We start from the raw sequence: 18,818 nt of genomic DNA, 5'->3' as shown, positions 1-18,818 counted from the left end.
GTTTAAGTGGCCCAACCTACGACCTCCCTTATCACGAATAAATAAAACATTATGGAGTACGAAGCACGTCGACGAATAAATGAATTGAACTCTTACCGATGCGCCTCGAACTCTTGGCCCTCCTTCCTTCTCCTCTATCCACCGCGATGATCGCGTAGGTATAAAATGGCGTGTACGTAAACGCTTTAAATGATAATCGGTCAGCTTCGAAACACGGATAACGTTTAACATCAACGAATAACGAAAGGACGAAGTACCGATAGGAGAAACAATCTTTCTTCCATTTATTTATTTACTTTCCGAAGGAAAACGAACGAATAAACGGATGCTTTTTTTTTAATAAATATTTGACATCATCGTCAAAGTAGCGCTTCTCTTATTCGCAAGTATAATACATTCTCAAAGGCTTCCACGTAGTGGCTCGTTGGAAAAAAATGCATGAAAGCATGTTTTTACGACGAGGACGAACGAGACGAATGGTAAGAGACCGTAAAAAGGAAATAAGCAAGAATATACGTGTGTATCTATGCGCATGTATATTGTAATAGCATCACGATTCGCGGAAACGATTAAGCATTGCACGAACCGGCGCACACTATTGTTCGATTATTTTTCGTAAAAAGACAAAGCCTTTCGTAAAAAGACAAAACAAAAAAAAAGCTTTCCCCTTTTCATTTTTCGCGAACGAACGATCGTTGTAAAATTTGAAATTTTTTTTCCGATCGATAACCAGCGATATGTTTCAAGTACAATGACGCCCGGCAACGAGAATAACTTACACGCGGTGACTTCCCGGTCGTCGTATTTTCGAGACGCGTATCGAGCTATCATCGTCAAGGTCGGCTCGAAAGTGTTTGCTCTTGACACAAGCGTACCGGCTATCGCCGATATACCTTTTTCGAGTAGGCTCTTTGAAAACGTTCAATTTAATAAGCGAACTTTAGCCGATCCTTACCCTTCTTGATCGAATATCGTTTGATCTATGTCAAATGGATATACGAGAAGATATCTTGTATCGTGTAATTAAACAAATTTATCCGATACGAGAATGCAAACAATTACAAAATATGCTATAGTAAAATATCAACTTTGATATTGATTGACGTCACGATGACACTAGCAGTTTATCACGAGATCGAGATCGTCTAGTCCGATCAACCGTGATAAACAACAATTATCGTGGCGCGCGAGCAGAAAAACGCTGACGAGAATCATGGTCGAACGAGGATTTATATTTGGATTCCTTTCGTATTTCGAGTTCTTCGACGATGGGAGGCGATTATCGACTAACTGCAATATCGATAAATTAGTCACAGCGTGCAACGATATCCATTTTATGGCAAACTCTTCGTTATTGTCTTCATCGACAGTTTATCCTTGCCTTTTATATAACCGACGAAGATTAAAACTCCGTATCCGTAGAGAATTCAATCGGAAAAGAGAAACTGAGAGAACGAACGAACGAGCGAGATGCTTTTCAGTTCTAAGAACCGTGATCGGTCCTACGGATTTATGAACGTACTCGATCTACTTTTACGGTCATTGTAATCCTATATCCCACTTTCGTCCTTCCTCGTTGAATGAAAAAATGTGTAATTTATAACGTACGTTGACGTAAATTGGTAACGTTATTTACGCGTGCCTGAGAAACGCGACGCTTGAAACGAACATTATTTAAAAAAAGAACAACACACGTAATACTATATACATTGTATCGGGTATGACGGTCAAGTATTTTTCTCGTCATTCATGTAAAATATTACTGTGCAAACTTGCCGCTTTATAAGATGTCGCAAAAAGTGTTTGTTTTTGCCACTCGCTGAAACATATTATCGACCGCACAACCTTCCGAGTCGTTAAAAAGACGACGACGTAACGCACAGACCGTCAATAACGTGAGATTCATCGGGCCGCCTTTGAACGTCGAGACTAGATAAAACCTTCGATTCAAGGTCAAGGTATATCGATTCAATACGATCGCAGGAAAGAATACGTCGGTATGAATTTTCCTTAGCGAGCTATGAGACAAGAAATCTCGTTGCGAGAAGGTCGTATATAGCGACAATGGAACGTATCTCGAACGGACTTGCGCGTTAACGCGCGATTCATTAACGTGAAACGTTTTTTTGCCGAACTCCGGCTCGAACAAGAAACTACTTACGTCGATTTCATTTGTAACGCGATCCCTCTCAACCGAGGCGAGATAAACGAAACGACATCGCAAATATTATTATCCTCGTTCGATAGCGAGTATGCGGATCTCCGCTTAAAAGGAAAGATCGAACGCGCGTTAAACGCAAACATCCGAAACGGAGTATGAAATAAAACGAGTGTCGAGCCGTGTCAAGGACAAGCTCGGTCAATCGACAAGAAGGAAGGATAGCAGTGGCAATAGTAGCGGTGGGTGGAAGGCATCGACCTCGCAACAATTCATCTCGCTCGCTCGTATAATCCAGTCATCGCCGTGGAATGCATCGCATTCAAAACACGAAGAACGGAGATCCCTCGAAACGCGTATCTCGTCGACGTCTTTGTTTCTTTCTTTCTTCTCCACGCTTACGAAATATAGAAATTTCGTCCGATAAATATTTTACAAGATTCGTACGATGTTTGTTTGTCGCAGGCCAGAAAATACGCGCACGAGGAGATTTGTTTTTAACAAAACGCTATCTGGCACCTCGAAACGCGCAATAACGTGTGTTGCGAAAACAAAGAGAGAAACAAATAAGGATCGAGCGTGCTTCGAAACCCGTTTCTCTTTTCACCGATTCTTTTTTCTTTCGATATTATCGCAAAGTATTATATCAGCTAGCTCAAAGCCAAAGGAAATACATAAATCAGATCGATCTCCGTAGGGCCGTACGCCTACCTTCCTTCTCGAGACGAGCAACTTTACTTTGTCGTTGCAACGAGCGAGCAAATCGGACGTCGACGTGTAGTACCGGCTCTCGACTCTTCATCTTTTTTAACAACGTCATCCTCCGGCTGCGATCCGCCTTCTTCATCATAGTGATTCATCGTAAAGCAGCACCGTTGTTTTTCTCTCACTCCTGGTCGAAGTTACAGGTGCGGTAGTAAAAGATAAAAGCAGCATGGTAATAAAAAGAAAGCGACCGAAAAAAACATGTAGTATGTAAGTACATTGGCTCGACTTTAAACAAAGGAGGAAGAAGATGAGTAAATAATACGTGTATTCCCCGTTATCGCGTGACCGTTCGTTCGTTCGTTCGTTCGTTCGTTTTCTCTCTCTCTCTCTCTCTCTCTCTCTCTCTCTCTCTCTCTCTCTCTCTCTCTCTCTCTCTCTCTCTCTCTCTCTCTCTCTCTCTCTCTCGATTCGACATCTGACATTTTTCACTACGAACGAAAGAACGGAAAATACGTTTTTGTCTGATAAAAACTATATATTCGAAGCGGATCGACGAAACGGCCGAATGCGCACGAATCAATGACATAATGCTCGCGTCTACCTGATCTACCATATCTAACGCTATATTTTCCTAAAGATTTCAACAACGATTTCAACGGTAGCGACGCGTCTTGCATCATTTCTCGCATCACTCCTCGCGTTCTTAGGGATTAATTCGAGTAAACGAGCGACGCAATATCTTTTCTAAATTACGACGAAGACGCGCAATAACGTGAAATTACGTTCGAAGATTGAACGAGAAGAAAATACCAGCGAATCGTACTGTATTCGACTAGGATACCATAAGTATACGACGTACACACATATACCTGTGTTTATATCGCACATATGATAAATCGGGGCAGCATACCGTTGGCGGGCCAACGCGCCATTTATTTACGGTGCAAAAATAAGAATGAAAGAGAAAGACAGAGAGAGAGAGGGAAAGTTTACAGTTTCGACTGCTACATAAACAACCGATTGTCGCGATCAGCGTTTCTTATTCTTCTTTTCTATTTTTCTACGTCGGCTGTTGTGTCGTTGGCTCGTTGTGTCGTTGTCGATGGAACGCCGTCGTACGTACGTCGTCATCGAATCCTCCTTCTCCTACAACGTGACGATGAGAAGACAAATTTTGCGAAGAAGACGCAATAAGGTATCTCATCCTACGAAAAGATCTCACGTCACACACGTCTCTCCCCACGATCTACGTGCTTTCGTCATCGTCACGCGTACGTTAATACTATACGTATACGACATATGTAAACATATACGTATATGCTTCTTTTACGTTAGTCCGTTACGTTAGTAATAGTCAATCGTAGCGAACGTAACGAACTCTAATTTACGTCAAAATAGTCTCTTTCTGTTCGCGATCGTCGAACGCTCATTTCAATTTCAAATTTAGCAGCAATAGGATAAACACGATTCGGTAAAAATATGGTTTATCGAAGAAACGCGAGCGACTCTATTTTTTCGCAAAAGCAAAAATATGTCATTCGTTATCGCGAATCACGGACGATTGAAGAGATATAGAAGAAAAACGAAGGACAACGTTGACGAAGAAAAACGCGTGTTATTTACTATGCGCGTCGATAAATATAGAATACCGTGAGATAATGCATAACAATTTTATTCACCTTCGATCGCGTGATTTCACGCGAGTGACGCATGCACGCGAGCGATCGAGCGAGCAAAGTAACTAGATAATATTATGAAAAACGAACGTTTAGAGAGTCATCCTCTCTCTTTTCGTAAGCTAATAGGAAGCGGTGGTACGAATTCAAGTTCGAGAACGTTGCGCATATACATAAAGCTATATATATTTATAGCTTTATATATATATATATATATTCATATATACATATATATGTGTGTATATATGAATATGTATGTAAGAGAAAGGGGGAGAGAAAAAGAATGAGAAATGACGAAGCGACGACTTTGAAAAGAACGCGTTCCTACCCACCCACGTTTAACTATCAGCAGCAGTTTATACGAGCGCTGTTCCAAAGGTCCGTTATACGCGCGTGCCATGGTCACTTGGCTTCCATCTCAACTTCCTCTTCCCTTTCTTCTCTGCTCGAAAGCAAAGCTTTGCGCGTGCTCTGTCGTACGACTACGATGGAACTCGGAGAGTTTGATTCGTTTCGATTAGCTTACACGAGCGTAGCGTAACTATGGCAGAAAACGAATAGCGCGTCAACCATTGGCCCGAAGACTCGTTCGTCGAAACATCTTTGGCTATTTCTCTCTTTCTCTGTATAAAGTCTAGGTCATCGAACGAGCTTACACAAGATACGATTCGTGTACTTTACCCGAATAGATAGAGGGCCAAATTAACGAGCGTAGCTCGCGCAATGCGACGAGTAATCCTCTCGAACGAAAACAGTATTTTCACTTTCGATTTTGATGCGCGCGTTAACACGGGCACGTACGGTAATCGCGATAATCTTATCTCGAAGTCGTTAAATATAACACATCGCGAATAAAATGGAAAAAGAGCGAGAAAGAGAAAAAAACGAGCGAAATTTTGTCGGTACGCAGGCGAACCAGCAAAACAATTTTGTTTGTCCCAATGAAGGCGATACGCGCACGAAAAATACGTATACGTAGGTGCCCTCCTCCTACATACGAGAGCGATGTGAGTCACTCGATAGCGTTTTACAGCCATCCCAGATCCGATTTTATCCTCACGCGATACCTCAACGACAACGGCGACGATGCGACGTAATACATCTATGTATGTACGTCCCTATGTACGTGGCATCGTACGATGAGACCTCGAGAAAAACAAGTGGTACTTTTCTCTCTCTCTCTCGTTCTCTCGATACTTGTGAATGGACCGTTGGCCTTTCGAGGTCAAGCGAGTCTATGAGATCCGACGCTATCGGAAAACGTACGACGCGATGCTCCAAGATATTTCGTAAGAAAATGTACAATTTTGAAATTTTCTGTCGCCCGTCGTCGTCGATGTCGATGAAGCTCTAACGTAAGCGCACGTACGAAAATAATACTTACAGACTAAGAGATTTGCGTACAAATTACACGCACGCAGTGCTAATGCCAAACGATTTACGAGCGAACGACCCTTCTATTTCCTACCGACCGTCGTATCGTTATCGTCCACGCAACATCTTTTTCATCGAATCGTTCGACTTTTTTAATATGACCTTTCAACGCATATAATCATACTTTATCAAGCTGAATAACTTGTTCAAACCTACCCAACTACTGTTTGAAGGAGCGGCTGAATATTTTTGTGTTCCATCGTAATATTATCGCTTTCCTTCACTTTCTAATTCGATGCAGAAGAAACGAATACTACGGTCGAGCTACTACGACAAATTGCTGTTTTGTCTTAGACATGGAGAGATTCAAGCGTGACGTTTAGGGGAATAATACAAAAATGATTACATTTCTTTCCTTTCGCGTGAAAAACCGAGCGGGAAACAATGACGCGGAATAGCGATGGACGTCACTTTCGAGAGGAATTCCGAGTATCGAAATTCTATTTTCGAAGTAGCCCGTGATTTTGCGTACCCGTCCAATATGAGACGCCGTTTATCGAGAGATAGAGAGAGAGAGAGAGAGAGCGCGCGCGCGCTCGCGCGTGTGTGTCCCGTAATTATGTTCGTATAATGCGAGTACCTGTCGCTTTATCTGGAAACGTAAGTTTACGCTCGATTTGATCGTATTACGCTCTCTTCGTCGTGCATCGGAATGATTCTCGCGATGACGATCGCAACGATTTCCCAACTTTTTTCTTCGGATGTATTCATCGCTAAGTCGATCGTCGACCGATGAAACAAACGTGCAACGACGTACGACAAAGACATCATTGCTATTATTGCGTTTTGTCTTCGTATTTGCTGGAATGGAACGAAAAGAAACAATACTTGGACGAAGAAACGCAAGTGAGAAGCGTGGTTCGTGCAAGACGTTTGGTGAATCGCGTTCAAAGTATCGAGGAGTCCTTGAAGATAATCGAAACTTTCTTCTAGACGAACACTAAAGAAACTCGTAACGTATATAAGCGTACGAGCGTCCTTACGTTACTCCGTCACGAAATCGTGCCGACGCTTTAAAAGAGGCGAAAAAAACGCCATGGAAACGAGCGACGGAGGTGATCGACGCACGTCTCAAACTCGATTTCCAATGGATTTTCTTTTTTTTTTTTTTCGATCCATCGAATCGACGGGAAGGCCAAAAGATTCTCGTAATACGTACTCGACGATTAGACGATATCCAGCTGTTTATGGTAATTCATCCAGCGAAGCGCGACCTCGGTCTCTGCCCGATGTCATCAGAAATCCGACGGAATCTTTTCGCATTTCGTTCGAGCGTTAGAGCGGATCAATTTATATTTAGTTCGAGAAGTTATTCGTCGCGATAACAATGTTCCTCTCTTCGACGCACACCGCACTCGATAAAAGTAACTGGCATCTCACTGTCGCGTCCTCGCCGTGTCCTCTTTCGAGCAACAATATTTTCTCTCGTATCTACGCGTTCTCGATCGAACGATCTCTAATCCTACGCGTTGTCGTCGACTAATCCTCTTCTTCCGCAATTCTCTTTCATAATTCGTCGAAAAAAACGCACCCGAGAGAAGAAAAAATTGCGAGGCCGCGAAGACAAAGCGTCTCTCGCCCCACGACGAAACGAATCGCGCGACTGCCTGCGCTATACTGACAACTGGGTACGCTTCATAATAAAAGCTGGCGCCTCCTCGATCTTAGGAACACTCGCGCGCGCAGTCGCGTGATCGCCTACGCCACGCCGGATCTCGCGGTCTCCTCCTTATCGCCCAAATTAGAAAGAACCGGATGATTTTTCGACGAGCACCGATTCGAAGCGCGATACTCTTTCGTAGAGAATTTTTTATTCCGATACGTTCCTATGTACGTAAATCTAGTCGAAGCTCGTCCATAATATTTCGAGTACGATGTACGATCGAGATATCAAAATCTCATCGTCGACGATTACTCTTCGGATCTTTCGATGCGATCGAAATATAATACAGCAAGGAAGTCGTTCTATTTTGTTCTAATAACTAACGAATGTTCGTGGTGGAGATAAGGAAAAGCGCCGGCGATCGCGGTAGTCATGTGATCCTTTATTGTGGTAATGAACGAACGATAACTCTCTCCATGGTGATTATAATGAGAGGGACGGGTCGAAGAATTGCGTCGTTAGTTATGAATGAACAAAACGCGTTTTTCTGTTTCTCTATCTCTTTTCCCGTTCTTCCGACTTGCGATATCAACGGTATTTTTATTATATTAACGGGATATATATATATATATATACGTGCGTGTGTACGTACGTATATTTATCGTTTCCATCCTAAATTTAAAGTGCGGTTAAATCCGCACTGCAACATTGTTGCGGTTATATAATTGAGTTACTGCCGATATTTCGAAAAAGGAAAAATATTCGTTATCGCTTTCCCCGTTGAAAGAAAATAGGTGTGATATTTTTTGGATTTCGTGGTTCACGGAAGCACGCGTTACAAAAGTGGAACGACGAGCTTCGACTGTTGACAGTCACGAGTCGTTTATCCGGGTCAAAGAAAAATGTGTAGATCGTTAAAAACACGTTTGCCTTGTACGAGATCGTCACGGATGTACCGTTTGACAAGATGTACCGTCGTCCTAAGTTCAAAAAGAACTTCGTCGTTTTGTTTACTTTGTCGCTTGTAATCTATTCTAATCGTTAGACCGCTTATAAATATTATACTTTTTTTATTTGGGACATATAAACACACGTACAGAGACAAACAAACGTACTTTCGATACTATTACAAAATACTCGAGCCCAGGGACGAAGTTCGGATTGTTTATATTTACGTAATACGTATTTCTTGATCTGACGCATCAATTAGCAGCATCCGTTGTTACACGTTCTCAGCGTCGAAATGAAACTTTCTGTGTTACGCAGAAACTCGTCAGGGCGCCTTCGATCACGAGTGAAAGGAATCGATAAGGTCACACACATGCGTGAAAGAACAAAATCTTATTGTTAACCGTTTTCTCGCTCTGATTTTCCCTCGTTAAAATATTACGTTGGTTCCGTTGTTGGGTTTGCACGAGTGTAAGGAAATCAGGAATTGTATTAGAATCAACAGATACGTTGTAATGCTTCCTACGATCTGCGAAAAGAACGAATAAAAAGGATTATTGAAGTCGAGTACAAATGTTGAACGCAAACGATTATGAAACTAATAAGTATAATTATTCGAACCGTTGTTACGAGAGACGCGTCCATAGTGAGTCCTTTGGAGGTAAAGGTGTTATCTCGATGCAATACTTGCAAGGAAAATAATTGCAGCTGCAACATTGAAAGCGTGTAGTCGAACGAATGAACTTTTTGCGGAGGACGTTTTACCTCGTTTTTAATGTCCTTGTCCGTAGTATTGATAACTACCTCGTGGATCCTAATTCCAACCTCGGCAGCCTCGTTTTTAGCGGTTTCGCACGCCCACGCTATTAGACCTAACTTGATGGAATAATATGCTATCGATGTTATAAAGTAAGAATACCAAATTTGCTTCTCCAAGTTTATTTCTTTCTTATCGATCGTTTGCAATATGTAAAAGTATAGACTGAATGTTACTTCCGCGAAGGTCATCAAAGACGTTATAATAATTTGAGAACCAAAAGTCGAGTTCAATTGTTGAAGAACGTCGCTGACCTGTTGATGTCTCATTTTAATGGCCTTCAATTCTATTAAAAGCAAAGGATTCCTTTTTTCGTGATAGACCCTTCTCAAGAGATGAGGCTCGCCAGTGACGACGACGCGCTGAAGATTTTCCAAATTTTTGTTAATTCTTATAAAACATTCTTTAATTATGCAGGTACAATTCATATAAAGCATATCCATTATGAAAACTATCAATGTAGCGTATAGTAAGGAGCACTTGCTGAGTGTTAGGACCAACGATCGGTTCAAAATGTTCGGCATTTGTCCGATCAGAAATAAAAACCCGAATATGTCTTTCGTGTGAATATATTTCGACAGCTTATTAAAGGTTTCGGAAGGTAACCTTGAGGCCACTAGATATAATTGTTGAAGAAATAACAATCTGCGATGTATATTGTAGTACGTGGTTACGGCTACCGCGGTACCAAGGATGAAATAAAAATTGCCTTGCAACATTCCCGGTACGCTATCGTATTTCAGTATGCGGGACACATCGGTTTGATATAGAACAATGAAAACATGAACGACGTATAGACCTGTCACGAACGTGGTATATATGTAGCCGAATTTTGATATGCTCAAGCTCGTTGGAGTAACGTGATAGGGAAATACACCGAGTATGCAAGAAATCACGAAACATGGTCGCATCAAAGAACAATAATCTTTGGCGCGGAAAAGAAAGTATTTTTTACGATAAACGGATACTTCGAACTTCATGTTTCACGATTGAGGTCCCTACGACGACTTCGAGATATAACAAGAACTCAACCGACTATTACTTATCTTCTTTCAAACTGCATGAAATGTCTTTGTTCCAGAACTTTATGGGTCGGTAGATCATTTGTTAGCGATGAAGTAACCATAGCGATCATGTTTTTGGATCGATCGCTTATCACCCTTGGGATAAGGTACATTAACTAATGATGTATCATCGCTTTGGCGATAGTTAAGAAAATAAAAGTTTCATACGCTTGCATCGAATTCTTCGTAAAGCGACTCGATAACGAGAATCTCTCGAGTCGATACGTTTACCCAATTACTTGTGCTACCTTATCGATAGCATAACACAAAAATCGCAGAATGCGTACGAATTGTACAGATCGTCACGAAAGCGAAAATTCAAATAAACGCGGGCACGCAGACGTTCAGTTTATAGATCAACTCGACCTAACCTAAATGGAAGTAACGCGCATGGCACAAGAAATTTTGAAGTGCCCGAAACGTCGTTGGCATTTTAAATATTTTCTATTTTTCATTTTTTAAATGTTATATCAAGGATTAGTTTTTAAACGTCGTTGTATATCGATTGAACATTTATTTATTTTCCACCGAGTGTCTTCTTCACAGTGAATCTTCGATGGAAATTTCAGTTTATGGTTATGTTCGTTTTTAATTACCAAATCGATTAGTTGTTATTTGAAAAATTTATTATTGATGCATTAGTTTATACAATGTACGATTTAACTTTAATTTTCAATGCGAAGAAAGGAAAAAGATGTAAATACCTTCGATACTTCATAAATCAATTTTGATAATCGATCGTAATACGAATAAACTTTTCCCTCCAAATTTATAAACGTGACGACTTTTAAAAAGTACGATGGAAGGTAATGTCATTGAAAAGGGAATAATAACGCAAATTTATCTTGAAAATTTTGTGTAAGTATTTGCAACAAAATATCGAATCTTTCGTTTCCATGTTGTATCAAATAACGATTCTTTATTTTTAATTAATTTATTTTTTCTATTTTTATTGGAAGAACTTATAACAAAGTTGTTATCAAACCTGGAAGAAATCTGAATTTAATCATTGGTCCTAACGGCACTGGCAAATCAACAATTGTATGTGCAATAGTACTTGGTTTGGGAGGCAAACCTAATATTATTGGTAGAGCACTACAGGTTAAAGATTATGTAAAGAATGGTTGTAACGATGCAAAAATTGAAATTACATTGAAGGAGAGCCAATCCAAATTTGTTACCATTACAAGAATATTTAATAGAACGAACAAATCTTATTGGTTGATAAATGGACAATCCGTTAGTTCTACAACTGTACAAAAGTTAACAAATAGTTTCAATATTCAGGTATCTATTCAGAATTCAATGACACAAAATATTTTTATATGGAAATAATATTACAAAATCTTTTCGTACTTCCTTGCAGGTAGACAATCTGTGTCAGTTTCTTCCGCAAGACAAAGTTCATGATTTTTCAAAAATGAATGCTCAAGAATTGTTGGAAAGCACGGAGAGATCGGTTGGCGATCCAATATTATTAGAATACCATATGAAATTGAAGGAATATCGTGTTCAGCATAAGGATTTAGAAACGCAATTAGCAAGCGAACAACGTTTGTTAGAAACCAGGACACAAAAATATGAACATTTAAAGGAAATTGTTAGTACTATCAAGGAAAAAAAAGCGATAAAGAACCATATTTTAACGTTGAAACAAAAAAAAGCTTGGATGCAATATGATCAAAAGAGAAAGCAATTGGTCGAAGTAATTCTTCAAAATCCAATATCAAATTCCAATGTCGTGTATCTTTGCAAATTCATTTAAATATTATTATTTTACTTGCATAGATAAAGAAGAAGAGAGACGTAGCAGAAAATGAAGTAAAATCGGTAAAAACAAAACTTATACCATTGAAAGATGCGATAGGGAAAATACAATCGGACATTAGCACTCAGCAAAACATAATAAATGACTATGTAAGTTCATTATTTCTGATATATCATTATTTATAAAAATGTTTACAGCATAGAAAACTTAATATCATTAATATCTCATACTTTTAGAATTCAAACAAAGTCATCAATACAAAGTCTAAAGCCAAGGAGGTAATGTCCAAAATACTTCAGATTGAAAATGAAATTAAAGAGGTTGAAAACGAATGTTCACGTAAAATACAAGCAGAACAAAATCGCGATCAGGATATAAATCTTGCGCAGCAGCAAAAAAGTAAACTGGACAATGATTTAAGTCTAATGATCAAGGATATTGGTTCGGGTTTGTACTTTTGTATAATTTATCGTATACGTATTTTAATTCTATATGATTTAACACGTATACCAATTTATAGAAGAAACGATAGAAATGAAACAAAAAGAAATTTTGTCTCTCTTGGAAAAGCAAAAACGTGTTAATAATAACTTGGCGAATCAGATAACCATTTGCAAGCAGGAACACGAACGAATTGAACGAGAGATCAGAGGTACTTTTCATTATTACTTGAAAGTAGATGAAAGCCTGATCTGAAGATTGTAATTTGCTATTATGTCAAAAATTAATCAAACTGTTTTACTCTGATACTCTATTGAAAGTTTAAATCCATTTCAGCTGCAAAAGAAGAACAAAAATCCATTAATATCGAAGCTAAGAGATTGGAGCTTTTGAAGCAGAGAAGTCCTGATGCGTATAGAGGTGTACTTTGGTTGCGTGAAAATCAAGATAAATTTCGAGGAAAAATATATGAACCCATGTTAACGTTGATTAATGTCAAAGATGTTACATATTCTAAATATTTGGAAAGGATAATTCCTCTTAGAGATTTAATAGCCTTCGTCTGCGAAAATAAAGAGGATATGAACTTATTAACAAAGTGTTTGAGAGATCAGCAGAAATTACAAGTGAACGTAGTACATTCTGATCCTAACAGAAAAATGTACATGGATCCGAATATACCATTAAAAAACATTAGAAGATTTGGTTTCGAATATTATCTAGCTTCGCTCTTTGACGCACCACCTGCTATAATGAAATATTTAATACCATCGTATAATTTGAATAATATACCAGTTGGATCACGTGTTGTCGAAGAAAATGTGGATAATGTACCACGTAGTTTATCCTGTTATTTTAGTGGTGGGTATAATATCTATTAACATTCGAATATTAATAATACGAATGCTCAAATCTATCATTTCTTTTTGCATCTTCGATATAAATAGAATAATTACGCTTTATTTGTTATAATTTTCATAGTATTATGTATTATTTACGTTCGTAGAAAATTATATATATTCTGTGAATATGTCCAAGTATACTGGTCAAAGATCTATTAAAAAGATACAAGTAGCTGGAAACGGGTTATTATCAATAGTACTGGATACGAGTAAATTGAAACAAATGGAAGAAAGGTACACTTATAATACTCCGATATATGAATTTATAATTTTGTTAACTCAATCGTACTGATCACGGAATATTACATTTCTTTAGATTAAATGTTCTTGCGGAAAAAAAGGAAGAAATCCTGCGTAAGATGAAAGAAATCGAAGAAAAGATGTGTACGGAGAATAAACAATTAGATATATATCGTGAAACTAGAACAAAATATCAGCATAACATACAGCAAATCCAAGCTCTAAGAAACAGAATATCCATAGCTAATAAAAAGATTGAAATTTTAGAAAATGAACGGACGAGTAGAGAAGAAATTGTAGAGATGCATAATAAAAAGATTCAGGTTTTTATAGTTTATACTCATACGTTTTATATGCAGTATGACCATTAGTTTCGATACTAAAATTAATTTCTCTTATATTTTTGCAGACAATTGTATATAATCAGTTAGATAAATATAGAGAATATAATTCATTATTGAATGATTGTTTGAAATATATAACGATTAACGAACAAGCTAAGTTAAGATTACGTTTGTATAAACAACTTTTGATAAGCAGAGAGAATGAAATCCAAGAAATGAAAGAAAAGTTATCCGAGGCAGAGAAAACGTTTAAAGAAATTGAATTCGATTACAAGCCATTAAAGCAAGAAGCTATTAAAGCATACAACGAAGCAAAAGTTCTTACCAACGATCTTAGCCCGCAAGACGAGGGCTTCAAACCTATAAACCAAACATTTGCTAAACTACCGCTTACGATTGAAGAAATAGATAAAGAAATAGCCGTAGCGCAGACCAAAATGTTTTGTATGAAACAAAGTGTTGATGCCGAAAATGTAAAGTATCAGAGACAAAGTCGTTTGATTATTATTATCGATTTTCTATAACATACATTTTTATTTCGTTTCTTATCGTACGCCGTATTACTAGATATTCCGGGAATACGAAGAGGTAAAAACAGACATGCATAATTTAAAAGAATCCATAGAAAAGGAAAAATTACAATTGGAATCCATTACACAAGACACTGTTAGATTACGAGAACAATGGTTACCACCTTTGAAAAGATTAATTGAACAGATAAATGTGAATTTTAGTTCACATTTTTCAAATATGAAATGTGCTGGGGAAGTTACCCTTTTTCATGGAGATAATATTGTTAGTTTCATTAAATTCCTATGAATAATTATCCTAAAGTTTTTGATTTTTTAAGATCAATATTTGATGAAACGAATCTCAATTTTCTTGCGTACATGTTTCCAGATGGATTTCGATCAGTACGGTTTGAAAATTCGCGTCAAATTCCGAGATACGGATGAGCTACAGGAATTAACAAGGCACCATCAAAGTGGTGGAGAAAGGTCGTTAACAACTGCAATTTATATGATTTCTCTTCAAGAATTATCTAGAGTACCCTTTCGTTGTGTCGACGAGATTAATCAGGTATTTTTCAAATCGTATTTACGAATTTATTTGATACGTAACGCGTAATAAATACATTGATTGTATCTTTAGGGAATGGATGCGGTTAACGAAAGAAGAGTTTTTGAACTACTGGTTAATATAACAGGAAAGCCAGGTAGTTCTCAATATTTTTTACTGACACCGAAAGTGAGTATCCAGTAATTCACGACATTGTAGATTGAAAATTAGATGTATCTTAATGTTATTCTTTTTACAGTTATTGCCTAATCTCTCATATTGTCAAACTGTAACTGTACATTGTGTGTTTAACGGTCCATTCATGATACCGCATTCGGAATTGGATGCAGAGGAGTACTACAGAAATATCGCAAATCGTAGGCGAGATTAAGCTTATATTTTTTTATAAACTTAAGCATATTTACTACAAATAATACGTAGTATATAATGTGACTGCAAATATACTCAAGGTACATGTATAATCTTTTTTAATTTCTATTCAAAGAAAACGGATGAGAATATATATATATATATATATATATATATATATATATATATATGTATATATTTATTTATTTATTTATTCGAAAGCTATGATCGTAGGCATATGTTCCAATATACAAATTTACAAAGCTATTCACTTTCTTCCCTTCTTCTTCTTTTTCTTTTGTGCTTCTGGCCAGGGAAATCCTCGACATTTTAAAACATCCATGATATTGTGACACGTATAATAAGCATTCTCCATGGCTTCTTCATTGAATATATCCATAGTGAACTTCATTCTTCCTCCACTTTTTTTTGTTCTCTTTGCACTTTTACTTTTCTTTCCGTTATTTCCCTTGCCAGATTTATCGTTATTCTTATTATTGCTGGTAGATCCTTTTCTTTTGCCTTTACCTTTGGTTGCCATACTAAGAAAAAAAAAAAAAAACCAATACTATTCGTAATCGTACAACTACTTATTTATTCGCAATAAGCGTTAATTATGTATTTAGAGATTTTCAAATACCTTTTGAAATGTTAACAAATTCAATCACGTATCGCGAGTACTTGCTCTTTCGATATACGAAACGGTCTATGCCGTTGCTATGTCCGTCAGTTGTATCAATAAAAGTACTACGTATTCATCGCTCTTTAAATATAATCGCGCTTTGTTATTTTTAAAAACGAATAAATAAATAAATAACGAGGTAAAACGACATACAGAATGTATTTTCCTATTAAACGATAAATGCCATGTAATTTGTTTTATTAAGAAGTACAAGCCGTGACATCGATACTTAGAAAAGTAGATACGAAGAAGGACCAATCGAAATTGGAAGAGAACTTCGTCTAATTGGACCTTTCGAAAGCATTCGTGAGGAGCGCAGACGCGATTCGTAACGAGTTTAACTTGGACAGAAGCGCGTTGGCCGTTCAACGGAAACTATCGTACATTTCTAAGTTGCATGTAACGCGATAACGTCTCGATACGCGTCACAAAACTTTTGCGAAGAGCTGTGATTTTTCTTCTTTTCGGTGAATTAGGATTCTATGTGTCAAATTCTGTGTGTTTGAGCACAACTCGTAAAATGAAGTGTTTTTTAACAGTTGCTTTTCTCGTTACTCTTGTCTCATACAACGAGGTACCATTCCGTAAGACAATATGAAATATTCACGATATACATTTTTCTGATCGCTTGCTATTCATCTCATTAGTATCGCATAGTACATTTTAATTTGTTTTCACCGACGTTCCCTTTCGTATTCTCTTTTGACACTTATCTCGATATACATTCCATTTGGAAGCTTCCAGACAGGTCGCAGCAATTATACGGTTTCACGATTCCGTCGTCTGAAAGTTCTTTCGTTGCTACGCACAATAATTCATTTTGTAAATGAAATATATAAGAAAATAAATGATCTTAAAACAAAGTCAAAAGGTAAAATTGCATTTTCGTAAAATAATGTAACGTGACGGGTAAATTTTTATGAAAATGTTCGCGTTGATCACGAATCGCTGATAAAATTCTTCGTTCGTGTGGTCAATTCGATGATTGAACGTCCTTTGTGACGCAAATGTATCCCGATGCGACTAAACGTTTAAAAAAATAAGATTAGAAAAATCGAACGAAAAACGGATAGTATCCAGTCGTTCAGTACGTATCAAACGTAAGGTTTCCCTCGCTCTTATCTATCTGTGCGCGCATGCGCTCGTACGTAAAGAATGTTGCGCGTTTTTAGCGTGAATTTACGTTCGAAACGGTATATCTCTCGTCGAAGAATTCGAAACGAAAAGTATTCGGGTGCACGGATCGTGAATCTAGATCTCTACAGCGAGAGCGAAGACGATATAGTAGGCAAGTATGTAAATTTGCTTTTATCATTTTTATCGTTCGCTTTTATCATTCGCTTTGCGCATCCGGATCTTTTGTGAAGCTCCGCGAGAGAACCTGCGTATCAAAGCGGCACTTTGTAAAACGTTCTTTGAATAAGCGTATGTTAGACCGATAAAAGTTTGTAAACGCACGATGTGCGTGTGGAAATTTAACGAGGAGAATTATCTTTCTTGCAGGCTGCTACTTTTACGGTCACGGATAAGGTATATTTCGACGTGATGATCGACGATCATCCTGCCGGAAGAATCGTTTTAGGCTTGTTCGGCGATGTCGCTCCGAAAACAGTGAAGAACTTTCTTACGATAGCTACGACCGGTGTAAACGGGAAAACTTACGCGGGCACGCTCTTTCATCGCGTCATTAAGAAATTTATGATTCAAGGTATCGTTAATTATCCCTACGTTGCACATTAATCGCTCCTTCGTACCATCGTACAAACGAATCGAATCTCAGGCGGAGATATCGAAAATGGCGATGGTAGTGGATCGATCAGTATCTACGGGAAATATTTCGACGACGAGAACTTTGATTTACAACATACCGGACCGTTTTTCCTTAGTATGGCAAACTCTGGTGAAAATACCAATGGTTGTCAATTTTTCATTACAACCGTTGCTACGCCTTGGTTAGACGGAAAGCATACCGTTTTTGGAAAGGTAAAGAACGAAAATGTAGAGAAGAATTGACATACTTTTCGTACTTTTTCTAAAGCGTTCAATTCGACAGGTAATCGAAGGACAAAGTGTAGTTTTCAAAATCGAACAAACAAAGACGGACGTCCATGATAAACCAGTCAAGCCGGTAGTCATATCCGAAAGTGGAGTAATTCCGGTGACGTCGCCGTTCCTCGTATCCGATGATCCCTACAAGTAAATTCATATACCCCCTGTCAAATTATCTCCTTCGATAATCCCTTGTAGCGTTTTTTCCATTTTCAGACAAAAGATATTTAAATGGTTGGAAACTAATGGGTAACGTTTTTAATTCATAAGTTAGATACTGTACGCTTCGTGTTTAATCCCTTATATGCGTTAAGCGTAATAAAGATCCTATTGTTGCGTAATTACATTTTGCAAATCCATTTAATTTTAATCGAAAGGTATTAATCAATATGGTTTCCTCGAAACGATTCACGCCATCGTTCATCCATTAATTTGCAGTATCTGGGAATGGATCAAAGCGACCTGCGTACCATTGACTTTCAGTTTCACGGTTCTTGGTTTCTTTCACTGGATGATGAAGCAACTTGACGTTTAAAGATAATCTAGAAAGTGATTT

At 38.0% G+C, this 18,818-nt stretch overlaps 4 protein-coding genes across 11 annotated transcripts in view; 2 read left to right on the top strand and 2 right to left on the bottom strand.

Moving 5' to 3' along the window:
- The window catches only part of LOC122631609, a 17,546-nt gene extending 9,854 nt beyond the window's left edge, over window positions 1–7,692 (bottom strand). For 2 of the 5 annotated variants that reach the window (XM_043817523.1, XM_043817524.1), the window contains exon 1: window positions 97–246. In XM_043817523.1, the coding sequence (XP_043673458.1) occupies window positions 97–231 (135 nt within the window). In that variant the 5' untranslated portion in view covers window positions 232–246. The other 3 variants (XM_043817525.1, XM_043817527.1, XM_043817528.1) reach the window with 3 other exon arrangements.
- On the top strand, window positions 3,328–17,852 carry LOC122631612 (structural maintenance of chromosomes protein 5). Of its 4 annotated transcripts, none has more exons than XM_043817531.1 (16): window positions 3,328–4,061; window positions 11,092–11,266; window positions 11,368–11,695; window positions 11,775–12,113; window positions 12,197–12,325; window positions 12,413–12,623; window positions 12,697–12,828; window positions 12,954–13,478; window positions 13,624–13,753; window positions 13,836–14,082; window positions 14,169–14,576; window positions 14,671–14,898; window positions 15,004–15,183; window positions 15,256–15,351; window positions 15,422–15,632; window positions 16,419–16,711. In XM_043817531.1, the coding sequence occupies exons 2-15, from the start codon at window positions 11,208–11,210 to the stop codon at window positions 15,551–15,553; spliced, it is 3,144 nt and encodes a 1,047-aa protein (XP_043673466.1). In that variant the 5' UTR covers window positions 3,328–4,061; window positions 11,092–11,207; the 3' UTR covers window positions 15,554–15,632; window positions 16,419–16,711. The 4 variants fall into 4 exon arrangements, with proteins under 4 accessions (XP_043673466.1, XP_043673465.1, XP_043673467.1 ...); XM_043817530.1 differs by having other exon boundaries at window positions 10,426–11,266; XM_043817532.1 differs by lacking the exons at window positions 3,328–4,061; window positions 16,419–16,711 and adding an exon at window positions 17,717–17,852 and having other exon boundaries at window positions 10,543–11,266.
- On the bottom strand, window positions 8,631–10,458 carry LOC122631629 (gustatory receptor 23a-like). Its single transcript, XM_043817566.1, has 3 exons — window positions 9,293–10,458; window positions 9,149–9,235; window positions 8,631–9,056 (listed from the first exon to the last, which is right to left on the bottom strand). The coding sequence occupies exons 1-3, from the start codon at window positions 10,322–10,324 to the stop codon at window positions 8,958–8,960; spliced, it is 1,218 nt and encodes a 405-aa protein (XP_043673501.1). The 5' UTR covers window positions 10,325–10,458; the 3' UTR covers window positions 8,631–8,957.
- On the top strand, window positions 17,369–18,797 carry LOC122631836 (peptidyl-prolyl cis-trans isomerase 6-like). Its single transcript, XM_043817984.1, has 5 exons — window positions 17,369–17,509; window positions 17,717–17,921; window positions 17,994–18,196; window positions 18,267–18,409; window positions 18,701–18,797. The coding sequence occupies exons 1-5, from the start codon at window positions 17,369–17,371 to the stop codon at window positions 18,795–18,797; spliced, it is 789 nt and encodes a 262-aa protein (XP_043673919.1).
- The last annotated feature ends 21 nt before the right edge of the window (window positions 18,798–18,818 follow it).

Source organism: Vespula pensylvanica, chromosome 9 (assembly GCF_014466175.1).
Source record: "Vespula pensylvanica isolate Volc-1 chromosome 9, ASM1446617v1, whole genome shotgun sequence".
Classification (NCBI taxonomy): domain Eukaryota; kingdom Metazoa; phylum Arthropoda; class Insecta; order Hymenoptera; family Vespidae; genus Vespula; species Vespula pensylvanica.
This window is presented reverse-complemented; position numbering and strand designations above follow the sequence as displayed.

Bases quoted from the DNA above. Each gene is read 5' to 3' on its own strand.
- LOC122631629 (XM_043817566.1), bottom strand. From the start codon at position 10,324: ATGAAGTTCGAAGTATCCGTTTATCGTAAAAAATACTTTCTTTTCCGC. The intron at 9,236-9,292 runs GTAAAACGTCCT...TCAATGTTGCAG, and splicing joins ACAAGGACATTAAAAACGAG to CTGCAATTATTTTCCTTGCA. The intron at 9,057-9,148 runs GTTCGAATAATT...TTCTTTTCGCAG, and splicing joins ACGCGTCTCTCGTAACAACG to ATCGTAGGAAGCATTACAAC.
- LOC122631612 (XM_043817532.1), top strand. From the start codon at position 11,208: ATGGAAGGTAATGTCATTGAAAAGGGAATAATAACGCAAATTTATCTT. The intron at 12,829-12,953 runs GTACTTTTCATT...AATCCATTTCAG, and splicing joins AATTGAACGAGAGATCAGAG to CTGCAAAAGAAGAACAAAAA. The intron at 14,899-15,003 runs GTTAGTTTCATT...ACATGTTTCCAG, and splicing joins TTTTTCATGGAGATAATATT to ATGGATTTCGATCAGTACGG.
- LOC122631836 (XM_043817984.1), top strand. From the start codon at position 17,369: ATGTTGCGCGTTTTTAGCGTGAATTTACGTTCGAAACGGTATATCTCT. The intron at 17,922-17,993 runs GTATCGTTAATT...ATCGAATCTCAG, and splicing joins TAAGAAATTTATGATTCAAG to GCGGAGATATCGAAAATGGC. The intron at 18,410-18,700 runs GTAAATTCATAT...ATTAATTTGCAG, and splicing joins GTATCCGATGATCCCTACAA to TATCTGGGAATGGATCAAAG.